We start from the raw sequence: 17,575 nt of genomic DNA, 5'->3' as shown, positions 1-17,575 counted from the left end.
AAAGCGAAGTGGTCATACTTGTAATCACTGTAAATATATTAACCTATGAATACATTTACATAGTTTGATATTTCCCTCTGCGTATTTATCATGAACATGATTTGTGGAAAGATGACATGATATCATAGCACAGGCATTTAACCTGAAGTGTGGAGTGATGACATGATATCATAGCACAGGCTTCTTAAGATGAAGTGTGGAGTGATGACATGATATCATAGCACAGGCTTCTTAAGATGAAGTGTGGAGTGATGACATGATATCATAGCACAGGCTTCTTAAGATGAAGTGTGGAGTGATGACATGATATCATAGCACAGGCTTCTTAAGATAAAGTGTGGAGTGATGACATGATACATGTATCATAGTATATACAGACCACTTTATAACATTTTATCTGCACAAGGCATCTAACTACAAAGTGAAGAATCTCTGTACATGTATGTCTGTCTTGTCTGTCCTTCGATTTTCTCAATAAACCCATTGTGAAATGAGTGATCCACTGTATGCTTCCCAGGTGTATTGTAGCAAGCCCAGGTAAGTGCAGTGTAGATTATTGATTAATTTCTCAGGCGATTTAGGCAATCAATCAATCTGTTCAAGGGGCAGAGTGCTGGATTTTTACATAAAATTTAGTCCCAAATCTTAGTGATTGTTTCCTTTAGTTGTCAAATAGATAATATACAAAGTATGCCATGTATTTTCAACAGTCACTGTACTAGCTTAAACATGTAAAGTGTACCTGTAGTTGATCATCAACATCACACATGGAGCTGTTGAAAAACACACATTATTTTTCCCTAGTTGTAAACATTATCCTAGTTGTGTGCTGTCCTAAAAATGCATGGAGAGAAAGATGAACTTGCTTTCTCATTACCTCACACTATAATGCCCAGCTAGCACACCTTGTTTTTTTCCATGCTCTGCACACTTCAAACAGCCACAGGTAATCAGGTCAGTTGGCAGCGTGCCAGACAGAAGCCTTGAAGGCTGCTCTGAAGCATTATTAACGGGTCAATTGTTATTAAGGCCATCGAGGCCCGAAGTTACCGCATATAATTATATGCATTTAGTCACATGATCAGACCTCGAGATTTGGCAGCTAACTCAAAAATATTACAAGCGTGAATACCAACCCATCTAAACTGTATTGTGTTTGTTTGTAAACTGTTCATGATTGTAAAACTGTGTACATGTATATCTATATCTCATATATGCAAACCAGTAGCAGACCACTAGCCTGCAAGTAGTTCGCTTAAGGTGCACTTGTTGAACGACTGAAACTACGCAGATCTGAACAAAATGTACCGGATCTTCTTGCACAATCATGACAACAGCAGTAAATGAACGCACCTGACAAATAATAGGTGAGAATGACGAGGTATCGAGATGTATAGTGGAAAACAGTGCCAGCAGAATTCATGCTCAAATCTGTGGCTTAGCTTATTCATTCTGAAACCTACTTTAAACCTGCATTTCTGTATACAATGCAGGGTATGCAATTCAAACATTCAGTGTACATACCTGTGGAAAGTAAACACCGGTATGCTGGTGTATGATACATGCATGGTACGTGTACCTGTAGCTTATCTGTGTAGGCCAACCAACCACTTCAAGCCATTTTTATGATGGTAATTAAAGGCCCAAGGCCATGAACTTGAAGAATGACAAAGCTTATGCTATTTCTGAAGCAATATACATTAACCTCATCGGGACTAAATTATCTGCCAGCAACCTCCGAATGGTCATGGGTTTTCCTTGGCGGCCGTCGTATAAGTGAAATATTCTTCTGTACGGCGTAAAGCTACAAGCAAATAAAAAAATAAATCAGTCAATCACTCAGAACTAAATAACTCGAGGTACATGTAGACACGTCCTTTATTACCAATGAGTTAATTACTAATTCCCTGCTAAGTAGTAACCAGGATCAAGCTGATTTGTGGATTGTTTTCTAGCAATATACATGTGTGTATAAATAAATATATAATAGTATTGAAATATAAGCAGAGGAATTGAGAAACAGCACAGTAATCTTAAGTAACAAGTTTACAGTATTGTAAACATAAAACTTTAAGATAGCATCAATTTATATTTCCATGAAAAAGCTGATATTCGTGGGTTTCACCTGAGCTCTGCCGGGTTTCCTCCCACCATAATGCTGGCCACCGTCGTATAAGTGAAATATTCTTGAGAACGGAATAAAACACTAATCAAATAAATAAATATATAGCTTTGCACAGTTTTGGTAGTGGTTGTATTGCACCCAGTGTCATATGGCAACCAGCCATCTGTAAATGTGTTAGCACTAACATCACAGCTACAGAATCGCTTCACCTTAGTTACAACACCTTTTGTCTTTACCACCAGAGTGAAAGAATAATTGTATTGACAAGGCCTTGTGCATTTCAATCAACAACACCAAGCCTGATGGTGTTATCTGTTACTCACTCTACCATGGCTGGCATGTCGCCTGTTCAAAATGCTTGTTAAAATTGGTGTGCTAGATGGTATGGATGGTATGAATATTATCATCAGCAGGAATTTAAAATGTAACTAACAAGTACGTGATTTTGTCTTATTTCTCCTTGACATTAATTACAAATTATAATCTAAAAGATGGGGTGAAAAAAAGCCAGTCATAATGTTGATATGAAAAGTTTACAAGTATCTCTCATTTTGTCTGTATATTGACCAGGTTATATTCACACCCGAGAAAAGAAAAACTATACTCTATAGCACGACAGTACATTTGTGTTTTCAGGCAGTGGTTTAACAACACTGTTATTGTGGGTTTTAAGTCTCAGTGTGCAAAGTTTGAAAACAATAACAAGGGTCTTTGCCGATTTCACTTATACATTATTTTGGCCACAGGCGATTAGTTAATGACTAACGAGGTCAAAAGCTCGCATTTAGTTCTCACTGGTTTGTCTGTGAGGTGTGTCTGGTATCTGCATGGCAAAGATTGCAGGGCATTCTAGTTTACAGCACAGATAAATTTGACAGTCATGTGAATAATTCTTCAGTGCGCATCTTCATTTATTGAACATACATACTATTGTACACATATTACATGTGTGTTCTGGCTAGACGTCTTAATTGAATCCAGAGACTAATTAATTATGGAGTGATTTGGTTAAATAGAGGATGAGAGTGCAGCCATGAGATCATGCGTCACCTGACAACACCGTGGGGCGACACAGCCCCGTGATCAGGTAGCATGTTGCAGTACCGCAGATATTCAGGGCAGTTTCATCCTGACTCATTTGCAGGTGTATGTATATTGACATCAGTCCACCCATGTACCAACATACAGACTGTAGAGACCTGTCAACATGCTGTCAGACAGGTATACGTAACATGACCAATGAAAATATAATATATATGTACAGGTGGAGTCTGTCAAAGAAATGAGATTGCAATTACGTATCTGTTTGCACTGGGAGAGAGAGACTCGCTTGTAATGGCAGACAACTGTTTATCCCGTTACACATAAAGCAGGGCATCAGTCCACCCATGTACCAACATGCAGACAAGAGAGATGTCAACATGCTGTCAGACAGGTATATGTAACATGACCAATGAAAATATAATATATATGTACAAGTGGAATCTGTCAAAGAAATGAGATTGCAATTACATATCTATTTGCACTGAAAGACACACTTGTAATGGCAGACCCCCAACATTGAACACCTGCAAAAATGTATGTTTGCATTTAAATGTATCATATACATTGTATATGTGTATATTTAATTCTGCATGATGAATTTGGTCAATAAGTTAAATCTTTCTCTTGTGATTTTCTTTACAATTTTACACAATGTACATATGATGCAGAGTGTACAGCTATCATACAGGTTTTTAATAACGCTGTACAAATGATATGTCCATTTGACTAGTACATTTCCTGGTCAGCTTTGTACAGTGTATTGAATTAGTGGAATTACAGTGAAGTGTTGTATTTATATTGGTAAATTAGCTTCTAAAACGCAAATGGGTATTTATTTACTTTAGACGAGACGCATATTTGTCGTCTGGTGATGTTTTGAAAGACCTGCACGCTTATCAATGTCGACCTATTTGTTGCTGGTCCACCGTCTTAACTTCAATCCGCCTGTTTTGGCACGATGCACTCTCGCAGACCATATGCGGAACATGCATCCTGGTAGAGAATATGTAGAGATAGTGCTAGTGCTAACATTTCATTGCTCACTGAAGCGTTTTGGCACGACTTACCGGGCGCACCATACATGAGGTGTGCTTTCTGGAGTAGCTGTGTACTGATTCTACTAAAGCTAAATCATGAGTGTTTTTGTTGGTCTTGTCACAGGTATGTACAATCCTGAGAACACACTGCACCCTCACCCCCGCCTCACCCCACCCCCCCACTCCCATGTCAATTTACCAAAAATCACAACTAGACACAAGGAATCATGAGATACACTTTTTAAAATCATCAGCTAAACTCTACGTGATTTAAGGTAATCCAGGCAGATTCCTGGGTATAAAAGTGGCATAATCAGACAAAATCTGTTATTGACTGTATTAAGTGATTCCCTGTAAATCATTTGTCACAATAGAACAAGAGATTGATCAGACTAATCATGCCAGTGACCTGGTACCGTGTTACTCCGTCTGTGACAGCTCTGCTGATAACACTGAATCATAAAGAAAACTAGCCGTCAGTAAGTGAGAGGTGAGCTGTCAGATCATAGATGGCCTGGGATATATATCACATTGCCGAGATCTGATGGTGACAAATACCCCAAGTTGTTATTTTGACAACTTGGATTAAAGTCTGGTGTCAGTTATGTACTTATGCCAAATGTTGATTTATGGTTAATTATGTTCCTGTCTGAGCTGAACAAATAGGTGTCCTGCCTGGCCCAGTGGCTCAGTGGGTTCTCTCAGGTGATTACTTGGAGCATGTGTGCTTTGGGTAAGCACTTGATGAGCTGCAATCGCTGGTGGGCTGGCTCCCCACTTCATCTGTCCTTCCTCATTCCCCTCAGGTTTCTCTAACATGGCGTATGCCATGCCCTAGTAAGAATTCCAGTTGAAGAGTTGATTTATGGAGTTACCACACATGGTAACAGCTTTAGCCGTTTGGATCTGTTTTTATTTCTCCTCCGGAACAAGTAAAGTTATGTCATTGTCAACAAACATTCTAAACTTTGGAGCAGATTGTGGATGGTCTTGCTTCACTAACTGTCAATTCAAGATAGCTGCCTCTGCTCATGAAAGATAAACTTGGAATTCCTTGAATTTTTGGTTTACTTTTATACTGTTGCCTGATTTTCGACCATTAACGATATAACCTGTAATGATCAGGTAAATACACATGTGACACGAAGCCTGAACCAGCAGAGGTACAATCGTCTGATATTAAGTTACATGACAGCTTTATACCTATATAAAGTGAATGGGGAGAATAGACAAGTGTTATTTATAACCATTATAGGTTTATGTAATGCTTTCATACTGATTTATTTCTGTTTTGTAGTGGTCAGAATTTATAGAGCTGTCAAATGATGTGTCAGATGACCAGCTTGACGAGAGGCTTGCACTGCTGGCACCAAACAAGTGTTGTACACTTATATACACCGTAAGTACACACCTGTCCAAGCTGAAACGTTGAGAAGGCTGCTTAAACTTAATTGTATCATAACTTCAGCTGTACAGTATATGATGTATAGTTGTAAATTTTTCGAAGAAGGTGGATCAGAATTGTTAGGAACACCTTGACTTGTTTTTTTTACAAATTGATTGTTTTTGCTGGGTTTTTTTTCCCCTGAGATATGGACCATAATTAAAACTACAATGATAACATGGGTACAAGATAAGAAAAAACATCTTTTTCGTACGCTGGTAAACTAAAATAGTGTAATATTATTGATTGAAGTGCTCACTGTTTTCTGTTTACAGTCTGGTACAACTGGTAACCCCAAGGGGGTTATGCTGAGTCATGATAATGTAAGTAGTCTGTACACCCTCAAGTCTTCTCCAGTTTTCCTGCCTTCACTTATTGAATTTTTTTCTTAATTACACTAAAATTCCTTCTTGTATGAGGAGAGCGTATCAATCAAGCTTACACTGATGCCCATGAGTAAGTTGGAAAGCAGTTAAAGCACCGAAGGTTTATGGTGTCGATATAGTCATCACCCAGTAGGCCCTTTTTTGCTCTCACGACCAGCATGTAGACACCCTGTTATTTTGGTACATACATGATGTAACTGGGTATCCATATGTAGGATAACAATAAATAGATACATGTAGGACACAAAAACAAATGAGGAGACGTTGGTAGAGCCAAGTTTGTAGAGCTTAATATTTTCGTTTTTGCGCCATTTACATGCATGTCAGATCAAAATATAATCTCAGCTATGAATGCTTTAAAAATCCTGTGATTTTCTATAGAAATTAATATGTTTAATGTGCACATTTTCATAAGTGAAATATTGTCACCAGATCATTTTGGATTGTTCTTTCTAATTAATAATTTCATCTCTTCTTTACCTCCTCCCATCTCTCCCTATCAGTTTACATGGACAGCAAAGCAGACAACACAGATGGTTAATCTTCAGCACGGTTCTGAGGTGCTAGTGAGTTACCTCCCCCTGAGTCACGTAGCTGCACAACTACTGGACATCCACATCCCTATAGCCATCGCAGGTAGCGTGTACTTTGCCCAGCCAGATGCTCTTAAGGTAGGTACTTTATTTTCCACACAGTTTGCTCCTGTTTTGGAGCAACAGGAACTGTTTCTCACTTCAATCAAGTTTGGCATAAGCTGAGTAGTAAGCGTGTAATTTTCATTCCTATATATTTGGTCGCGTCTTGCCTGCCAGATGATTATGTAGTGTGTATGTTTTCCCCAAGAATAATATCCGGTTCACTGTAGACGTGAAATAACTTTGCAAGCGAAAATGTTTTACTGTTCTAATATTTTTGTATGCACGCTCTATTGAAGTTTATTTTAAAGATAATGTTTTAGATATAAAGAAAAGATGATATGTTTAATATGGACTAATTGTGATTACATGTCACATCTGCATGAGGAAAAGAAAACCAAACACATAACATGGATCGTTTGAGGATTTTTTTTTATGATTATTATGGGTACAGTGTTGTGAAGAGGGGGAAGAATGTTCAGCACTCAGTATTGAACTGAATGTTCGGTGTGTCCTTGAGTTAAAGCCTGTTTTCTTGTATATACACAGGGTTCTCTGGTAAATACCTTGAAGGAAGTACGTCCAACATCATTTTTGGGTGTGCCTCGAGTATGGGAGAAAATAGAAGAGAAGATGAAGACGTTGGGCCTGAGGACAACTGGTCTCAAACGAATCATCGGCAACTGGGCTAAGCGTATTGGTCTGAAAGGAAATTACAGCAAACTGAATGGGTAAGATAATTTTTTTTTATTTGTACCTTGAGAAACTGCTAACACATTGTGATGATGGCACTATGCACTAAGATGACCATGCTACACATTGTGATGATGGCACTATGAACTACAATGACCATGCTACACATGGTGATGATGGCACTATGCACTACAGTGACCATGCTACACATGGTGATGATGGCAGCATGCACTACAGTGACCACGCTACACATGGTGATGATGGCACTATGAACTACAGTGACCACGCTACACATTGTGATCATGGCACTGTGCGCTACAGTGACCATGCTACACATTGTGATCATGGCACTGTGCGTTACAGTGACCATGCTACACATTGTGATGATGACACTATACACCACAGTGACCACAGCTCTTAATTATGCTTTGGGATTAAAAAATACAAAAGCAGGAGGAGAAAATAAAAGAATGAAGTAATAATTATCGCATAGACCATGATAAATGGTATCATGGTCTATAAATGGTAAGATATGTGTTAAGGGTTTTTATTTAACCAAGAAGAGTTCATTTAAATTTTTAGATTTTAAGCTGATATTCACAGTCTTTTATGTTTTGCGTTTGTAGCTTGCCTGTTTGAAGTAAAGTGGGGTATTGTGGGGGGGGGGGGGGAGAGAGGTGTCGGTTTAAGCTTTTTTTTTTTAGCTCCTGTATAATGGGCTCTCATACATGAATTGGAGGTTAAGCTTTTTCTTTTAGCTTCTGTACATGTATAATGGGCTCTCATTCATTGTTTGAAGGTAAAGAAGGTGTTTTTTCCGCTCTTGTATATTGGGCTGTCATACATGGATTTAGGCTTTTTTTTTTACTCCCTAGTTTAAGGTATGGTGTGCAAATGCACATTCTCGCGAGGCATGTTATTATTTTTTTTTGTTGCTCCTGTACAATGGCAATCATATGTGTATCTCCAACCTACAGCAGTAGAAATTTCTGGTTTGTTTGTGTTTTTTCTGTATTTCTTTTTGCTTGTGTACAGCTACAATGGGTCTACTGATGGAAGGTTGAACTGATATATTGGTTTTAGTTATATAGGCTTTGTGAATGTTTTTTATTGATTTTAATTGATAAACTTTGAATTGAAAAATTCACCAGTTATGTTATTTTCAATTTGTTTTCTGTAGTAAACACGTTCTCTAGAAATTAAGCCTCCATGCAGGGCAACAATTTCTTGCATACAGGGCCTCTGTGACTTTATTGCTTATGAGATTTATGGACTTTGCCAGATTTACCATTTTTGTAATCAAGAAAAGTTTCATGTAGAGCTACAGTTTTTATGCACATGCCTACATACATGTAGGAGAAGAAGAAGGGTATTGGGTTCCTCTGGCGATTTTACCGGATTTGTCCATTTTCCTGTTTTGTGGACACACATTGAGATTGACTTCATTCTGTTCTCCTGTAAACAAGGATTTCTGCAACGGATACCTGCAAGCCTTTCTTGTAGGGCTACAGTTTCTTATGCAGTCACTTATCTTGATAAGCTTTTTGTCTCTAGCTACTGTATCAGATTTGTAGTGGCCATGCATAGTACACGGATAGCCTATCATGAGAAGTGACTGGCATATCAAAGACCTCTTCAGCGAGTTGTTACTTGAATCGTCCACATTGAAGGGTTTTTTTCACTAGCATAGCTCAACATTAGTTCAGCCATTCACAGTGTTGGAATTGTTCACAGATTGCCGCATGCAGTTCACAATTTGCATATCAAAGACCACTGCCTCAGTTTTGTGCACGAACTCCCCACAATGACATCCTTACCACCACAACACTTTACAACTTTCAGCTTTATTCTGATTCCATTGTCTAGTTGACAGCTATAGCAGGCGAAAGGGGCCTCCGTGGCTCAGTCGGTTAGCGCGCTAGCGCAGCGTAGTGACCCAGAAGCCTCTCACCAATGCGGTCGCTGTGAGTTCAAGACCAGCTCATGCTGGCCTCCTCTCCGGCCGTACGTGGGAAGGTCTGCCAGCAACCTGCGGATGGTCGTGGGTTTCCACCGGGCTCTGCCCGGTTTCCACCCACCATAATGCTGGCCGCCGTCGTATAAGTGAAATATTCTTGAGTACGGCGTAAAACACCAATCAAAAAAAAAAAAAAAAAATAGCAGGCGAGCCGGTGGGATTCTCTGAATGCCTTGTTAGTGTATGTCGGTATATACAGTGTATGTATGAAATACACTCAAGGTGTGTTGTACATGCATGTGTATATCGGTATGAATTCTTAAATTATGGCACTGGTTTTCATAATTACTGTTTTGACTTGTTCTTCATTTAGAAGACTCCATTAAACAAAAAATAAAGCTTTTTGTATTAAAGCAATATTTAATGAAAACTTAACTACCTTTTTCTATAGTGGTGGGACACCATTTGGCTGGACGTTGGCAAATATACTTGTCTTTAAGAAGGTGGCAGTTGCTCTGGGGTTAGACCGATGTAAATTCTGCTTGAGCGGTGCTGCACCCATCTCCCGGGAGACGGTGGACTATTTTCTGAGCCTGAACATCCCACTGAGGGAGGTGTATGGAATGAGCGAGTCCACAGGTAACGGCCATGTGGAAACCTGGCAAGCTTACAAGAAATAATTCATGTTGCTGTTTGAAGACAAATTATTTTCGACCTATGTACATGTATAGTATGAAATCACATTTCGACTTTTTTTCACCTTTCACTCACTTGTAAAAAGAGATACTGAACTATAGTACATGCAAACCACCACTCCAGCTACAGGTAGATGTTTGAATTCCCATGCTACATTGAAAGGGACAATACTGTGTATTTCTGACATATTTGTCATTGGAGAAGATTTGTTTCAAAAATTTAAAAAAAAAAAAACTTTCATCCAAATCCCTGCACAGCTTTTTCCATAAAGTACATGTGGCTGACAAACAAAATTAAGACTGGCAAAAGACAGTCACCTTTTGGTTCAGGTTACAATTAATCTTAAGGCCAAGTGTAAAAGGCACGTGCTGTATTTAACTCACAACTAGGATTACAGGATATAGTAAATTTGATAATTGTTGTAGTCAGTAATGAGCTGAATGATTATAGACTTGTCATGACATTTCATATTCTTCTTACATGACGGCATTCAAGGGATGAGAGACCTGGAAACAAAGAAGGTGGATTTGAATGAAGGTGGTTTTGTGATAAGAATTTACTCGGTAAATTCAGCTGACTGACCAATTGTTGTTGCTGTTGTTGTTGTAGGTCCCCACACAGTGAACATACCAGGTTATCACAGGATTGGTAGTGCTGGTATTGACTTTCACGGTGCTCAGACAAAGATCCTCAGCCCCGATGAGGAGGGCAATGGAGAGGTGGGTACCTCAGCTGCATGTATAGTCACAGACTTCTCACCAGGCATTTCTGCTGCTTTAGAAACTGATGTTTTTGTTTAATCCTTGAGGTGAAAGTTTTCAATTTCTGTTGAATGCAGTTTTTTTTTGCTAAATAAAATGAACTTCTGTTTCCAGGGAAATTATACAAAGTCTGCTAATGTTTGCGTATAATTTATCCATCTCTGGATTTTGAACAGTTTTCTGCTTTCATCTGTTGTTAATGTTCCTGTCTCATTACTGTTCCTCTCTGAAAGGAAATCAGGACAAATGCATGCTGAATGTGGCAAAGTTGATCAATATTTGTGCTGGTAACTTACCTGCCCCGTTTCTGTATCTTCAGATTGGTATGCTGGGCCGCCATGTGTTCATGGGCTATTTGAAAAACGAGGAGAAAACTAAAGAGGCTCTTGACGAAGAGGGAATTCTTCACACTGGAGACATTGGCAGACAGGACAAGGATGGCTTCCTTTTCATCACAGGGAGAATCAAAGGTAAGACTCTTGTCAGGAAGGTTTTAGCAACAGAATAATGGGCTGGTTTGTATAAAGCAGATTGCCAGATATGAGTTTGTACACTGGCTAGGGGTTAATAAATCACAATATTGCAGGACTTATGTCTACTATTCCAGCATTACCATATAAATCTGAGTCACGAATCGAGTTACATTAATGTAACCTGACCAGATTAATATGTGGAGTGAATTTTAGTGTGTACATGGCCATGTAGCATAGTTTGCGTTGTGTACAAACTTAAACAGCTATCACTGATTTGGTCGTCAGTTGCAATGTTCACTGCAGATAATAGACCTTTGACAAATCAGATTGTGTGTTCCCATTATTGTTTTTGGGTCCAAAGTTTCGTGTTTTCCTCTGACCAGGCCGATGGGCCTGTTTTCCTCTGCCCGGAGGGCCCGTTTTCCTTTGACCTAAGGACATGTTTCCTCAGTTCTGAGATCCCGTTTTCCTCAGGGCTGAGGGCCCGTTTTCCACAGTGCCACAGGACCTGGTTTCCTGTGGCCTGAGGACCTGGGTTTTATGATTTTATGATTTTTTGGGTGATGTATGCTTGTTTAAAAAGAAAAAGAGAAGTTCTTCTGACTGATGTTAAGCTTTTGCAAATACTGATATCATATTACGTAGTGACGCAATGTTTGTCTTTGTCCCCCCTCAGAGCTGATCATCACAGGCGGAGGAGAGAATGTGGCCCCTGTGCCCATAGAGGACAATGTTAAGGAAGCTCTGCCAGTCGTCAGTAACTGTATGCTTATCGGGGACAAGAGAAAGTTCCTCTCCCTACTTATCACGTTAAAGGTGAGTGTCATTTCTGAAGAAAACATCACGCGTCACAAATCAGACAGATCAGCCTTAGCACAAGTTTTTGTCACATTTTGCTTTTCCATTACTAGATTTAAATCTTACAATGTAATGGTTATTTTGCAAATGAATACAACTAACTCTTCATGAAAGATATTTTTTTTGCAGCTCAAATTTTTGTTGCACATCTTATTCTGTTAGTTAGAAATCATAATAGTATAGACAAGCTCTGTGCGGGAGCAGTCATGCTTGATTCTTGCTGTTCTGCGCAGACGGAAAAACAGTCTCAAAATGGATTGCTACTTTGTTTAGTTTCATACACGCTGAATGTACATTTATTTCTGGGTGTGCTGTAGTTTGTCAGATCATTGAGATTACAGGTGCTAAAGATAACTGATCAACTTATGTGAGTGGGACTTACAAGTGTGTAACCACAGACTTCTTGATGTGTGCAGGTTCATTTTAATTCTGACCATTGTGTGTTGGTGTTTGCAGACTGAGGTAGACACTGAGACCATGATGCCCACAGATGAGCTCACAGAGCAGGCTAAATGGTGGTGCCAGGCACAATCTCACCCAGCTACCTCACTCAAGGAAATCCTCGAATCCAAGCCCGAGGCTATCTACAAGGCGATCCAGGCGGGTATTGACAAGGCCAATGCCAAGTCTGTATCCAGGGCACAAAAGATTCAAAAGTTTACCATCCTGCCTCGTGACTTTTCCATACCTGGGGGAGAGTTGGGTATGTCTTTCAGACTAGATGTAACTCTTAAAATACATTTATGGCAATGAGAACCACAGATATGTTTGTGATGGGGTTAATAAGTTAAATGATTTAAGTTAAAATAGTGCACTCTGTTTCACTTGTATTATTTGCAGTTTGTTTGCTTAAAGAAACCTTAGCAGAAAATTAATGAACTATTATTAGGTGTTATTATCTGAAGTGAATGCATTACTGCTTTGGAAAGAATTTTATTTATTTAATTTGATAACCATACGCTTGAGGAGCATGCAAATGAAGTTGTGAAATGTTTGTGTTCTAGGTCCCTCTCTCAAACTGAAGCGACCTGTGGTGAACAAGATGTATGCTGATGTGATAGAGGAGTTCTACACGGAGACATGAGTCTTACATTTGGTCTACATTTGTTTGTGTTCTTTTTTTTTTTCCACACCTATAAATAGCTGTGCATGTGTGATTGATCTAACAAAGACTGTGCTCAAGTTTGCAATGTGTAAGCCAGCCTATTCTTGACAATACACCTGTAGAATACAAATTGGGGTTGAGCACTGGGCCTTGCAAAGTTTTCTCCCTTGGACTCAGGCTGGAGTTATAATAGCCCTGAACACTGTTCAGTCTAGCAGTGTACATATGATGTGCCACAGAACTGAATAGATTCAGCATTGACTAGACACAGTTTTGGTTTATGTCACAGATATGATCGAGTCCATGTCTCCCTTGATATCACCAAGGTTTGTTTACATATATATTTAAATGGAGTGTTCACACTCACAAGTGTAGCATGCGCATCTCCCTTTCACGTGAAAGGAAAACCATATTTGTATAACTTTTGTGCCGTTTTATTTTTGGAAGATTGTGAAACAGTTTAATTTTTTATAAACCAAAAGCAGCATTCCATGTAGTATAACTAAAACCTGACTGGATAATTGATAATTTCAGGCACTTTGCCTGTCAGCATATTTGCTGATTATCATGTATATTATATTTCCCTAGGGACCACACTTCCCTAAGTTTTCATTTGCATGGGATAGAAACAGAAGATGTATGATTCATTTTGTCACCAAAATACAACCTATTTATAAATTTGCATGGTTTATTTTCACCTTCATGTACTATCTGTGAATAACTGTCCAAAATCAAGACCAATCACGTGCCTGTCACATACTAATCCATGTTGAATTTTATGTAGTTAAACAGAGGTGGTCTATGGGGACATCTGCAACTGTACCTAGTTCATGTATGTAAAAATCTAAAGTGACTTGCATGTTACTGAATTTAGCACAAGCAACTTGGGTTAAACATTTTGCTGGACACACAGTTTTGACATGCCCATGGGCAAGGGGAGTAACTCTGTCAGACTGTTCCTGTCTACTCATTGTTAAAAGGCAGACTGGTTTGGTGGTGTTACAAAATTTGAATACACAGTTTTGACATGCCCATGGGCAAGGGGAGTAACTCTGTCAGACTGCTCCAGTCTACTCATTGTTAAAAGGCAGACTGGTTTGGTGGTGTTACAAATTTGAATATTCATAGGCCAGTTTAAAAGAAGGTAGTGCTATGAGCTCCATACTTGGACCCAGCAGTTTCTTGATGCCATTTGTGAGAGCTGTCACTGATAATTATCACCCTTGTAGCCCTGCTCTCATCCCATCCGTTTTCTTCTGTAAATAACCATCTGTCATTAAAGTCACATTTACATGTACAGGAAAAGCTTGTTTGTCATGCAATTGTTTGGGGGAAAAAAATATGTTTTTGTAAATATATATAAAATATATTATGAACTGTAAGAACTTGCAGCGATCACCATTTTGAGAAGATATTTTGCTTTCAGCAAAATGATATATGTTTATGTGAGATATTATTCAAAGTTTTTGAATCAACCATTGAACTTTACATTTGTGTTGATGCGAAAGTTGTGGGAAAACCAATCAGGGGATCTAATTCGATAAGCTGCTCAAGGTGATTTTGTTAAGATGCTGTGTTCATACTTAGTCCTGTTTGTTCGCACATGGTTATGTCTGAATTACACTTTTCCAGACACGTCATTTCATTTGTGATGATAGGACCTTCTGTTACTAATTTACCTTTCTTTCTTTCTTTCTTTGTCTCTCACTCCTAAAACATCTGACGATCGAGGTATCATACTTCTAATTTCCACCACCCATGTGGTCGAATGTTCAGAGTGAGTACAGTATGAGTACAGTATAAAACATTTGATAAATACAAAAGTTAAATTGCCTTTTTGCTATGCTTGACTCAGATTTGACCAATATTTAAGCTGTACAGTTAAGAGGTCTGTGGGAACGTCTTATCCATTTGACACAGTGATGTAAAGATTGTGTGAAGGGCAGTATTCTCAGTGCTTGTTCAGAATATTTTTTTACCATAAGGTTCTATAAATCACACTTGACCACCACTCATAAATATCTAAAACATTACTTTGTTTTTTGTTTGTTCAAATCATTATTTAAAATCCTGACATTATTTACAACTTCACCATCTTTCAGATATCTTTTGTTGAAACAGAATTTCGATGCTGCTTATTAAGCTCGCTAGATTTTTTTTTTTTTTTTTCTGCATTAAAATGTTGGTATTCATATTGTTTATTTGATGTGTCCAATAGTTATTGAACAAGGATCCTGCAAGACCTGGGTTATTTGATCTGCTGGTTGTTATTTGTGTTTAACATTGTGTATCAAAGAACTCATCATTGCGTTATCAGAATTGCATAATATCTATATTTACAAGCTTATATGATATATTTTTCAGAGATGTATCTAACCATTAATTTATTTTTGCTAGGTGATTTAATATTGCCAAGTTAACAACTTTCCCGTCAACATATTGCAGATGAACCTAACTGAATTTTTAACCATTTCCATTTTTTTTTTTTCTTCATTAATTACCCGTAAATTAAAACCCAAACAACTTTCCTCGTATATTACAAATGCATAATAGTTTTACTGATTTAAATTAAAATGGAACACATCACCTCTTTTCATGCTCAAGAAATAAACAACTTTTGGAGATTTTTATTATATACAAGCAAAAATTGTTTATTGCTGGCAGGGTTTTGTATAAATTTCTGAATGAAATTGCATTTCACAAGCTTCGATTGTCTTCCTTAAAATGGTTTTCCTCACAAACAGAGCTTGATTTGTTTATTTATTTTATTTTTTTTTTAATTATTATTTTTGTAGTGGACCAGATATTGTAGTGGGTATTTGCAAATTCAGACAGATTTTTTTTTTTTTTTTTTTAATATGAACTTGTTAACCTTTGTTGTATAATGTGTTCTGTGTATAATGTATAATTCTGTATCATCGCATAAACAGTCTATGTTAATTCAAGGAGGACTGTAGACTTGCGTTTGTTCAATGGTGATATTACCACCATAATCAGAATTTTGAATGGTGGATGTTTTTTTTCAGAGCAGGAAGAGGCTAGCTAACATTTTATAGATTGTTATTAATATTGTCCAGAGTATAGACATACAAAGTCTTACATAGTGTGTAATATCAGGGTGTGCATTTCGGATAAATGCCTTTACCCCCTTCACCTGCCCAGGTTATATTTGTACTATTACCCAGATTGCTTGGAGTGCACCGCTGGACCTGCGTTCTCACTGTGTTGAACTGAATGCGACATTACAAAATATTATGTGAGTTTAGCAATACTGTATAAATAGTATACACAAATATGTTTGACTTCCCAAATACAGGTTCAGACTTGCAAGGTGACTTGCCTCAGAACATTTTTTTATTAAAACATTTTTCATAAATAAAAACCAGAAAAAGAACTATATGTATCACGGCTTTTACGTTTGTTTGTATTTTTCCAGTTTTAATGCGTGACTGGTTTTAAAAATTTAGTCACGGTGTGAACGCGACTTGAGGAAGGCTAGCTTTCGACCACTATGATCACATAGTGGAATCCAACAACCGTTAACATGGTCAGCAAACGCGAGTTACATGGAGAAGTGCGACTATTTCCTCCAGTCTGTTTGTGGCGTTTTCCCCCAGGCTCTTCCCTGGTTTCCTCCACGCGCGTATAAACACGACCACTGCATACACAAATATTTGAAAGCACAGCGTAAAATTTGCCTGATCGCATTGTTCTCAAGGCATTGGTGGCAATAGGCAGTGGTCGGGGCTTTCGTGTAGGCTTACGTGAAGTTCCCTGGAGGACGTTTGTCTTCCACCGGCATATGGTATCTGTCACACATTGAAATTTTCTCAAGCCAACTTACATGCTGGCGGTTTATCCATTGCACTCCGATTTCGTACATGTGTATCCACAACATACTGGCCGCAAGCCCCAGTTGGCTCTTTCAACTCGTGTCGTCATTCTTCTTTGTCAGAATTTTATTAAACTTCGGCAACCAAGTTTAAAGAGAGGAGTTGAAATAGCCAGCTGGAGTATCTGTTGCAGCTTGCAGTTTTGATTGTCTACACCCTCCAAAATAATCTGTTAATTTTAAAAATCTGTTGTCAGGGTGATTCTAAGTTTATTCTGTTATATCATAACATAGTCTATTAGCAGACAGCAGGCTTTCTGTTAAATTTAACACATCGCTTTTTTTTTGACGAGTACAAATGAGATCGACCTGGTGATATGCGTGTTTATTACGGTGCGGAAGAACCACAGCTCCTCCTTGTAGTAAAAGGTGTTGGTTCTCTTGGGTACCGGTACTTAAGATGCGTGTTTACCGACAAAGACCTGTTAAAGCTAGCACATAAAGGATCTGATAAAGCCTGAATATATAA

At 38.3% G+C, this 17,575-nt stretch overlaps 1 protein-coding gene across 1 annotated transcript in view; it reads left to right on the top strand.

Annotated features, from left to right (window-relative positions):
- Positions 1-16,613, top strand: part of LOC135472812 (long-chain-fatty-acid--CoA ligase ACSBG2-like) — a 44,536-nt gene extending 27,923 nt beyond the window's left edge. Inside the window, exons 8-17 of the mRNA XM_064752494.1 lie at positions 5,504-5,605; positions 5,926-5,973; positions 6,540-6,707; positions 7,221-7,402; positions 9,773-9,960; positions 10,627-10,736; positions 11,098-11,248; positions 11,928-12,067; positions 12,566-12,812; positions 13,114-16,613. Coding sequence (XP_064608564.1) covers positions 5,504-5,605; positions 5,926-5,973; positions 6,540-6,707; positions 7,221-7,402; positions 9,773-9,960; positions 10,627-10,736; positions 11,098-11,248; positions 11,928-12,067; positions 12,566-12,812; positions 13,114-13,193 — 1,416 coding nt within the window. The 3' untranslated portion in view covers positions 13,194-16,613. The remainder of the gene's footprint in view (positions 1-5,503; positions 5,606-5,925; positions 5,974-6,539; positions 6,708-7,220; positions 7,403-9,772; positions 9,961-10,626; positions 10,737-11,097; positions 11,249-11,927; positions 12,068-12,565; positions 12,813-13,113) is intronic.
- Positions 16,614-17,575: the final 962 nt, after the last annotated feature.

Source organism: Liolophura sinensis, chromosome 8 (genome assembly GCF_032854445.1).
Source record: "Liolophura sinensis isolate JHLJ2023 chromosome 8, CUHK_Ljap_v2, whole genome shotgun sequence".
Lineage (NCBI taxonomy): Eukaryota > Metazoa > Mollusca > Polyplacophora > Chitonida > Chitonidae > Liolophura > Liolophura sinensis.
The sequence above is the reverse complement of the archived record's forward strand: the minus strand, read 5'-3'. Positions and strand labels throughout refer to the sequence as shown.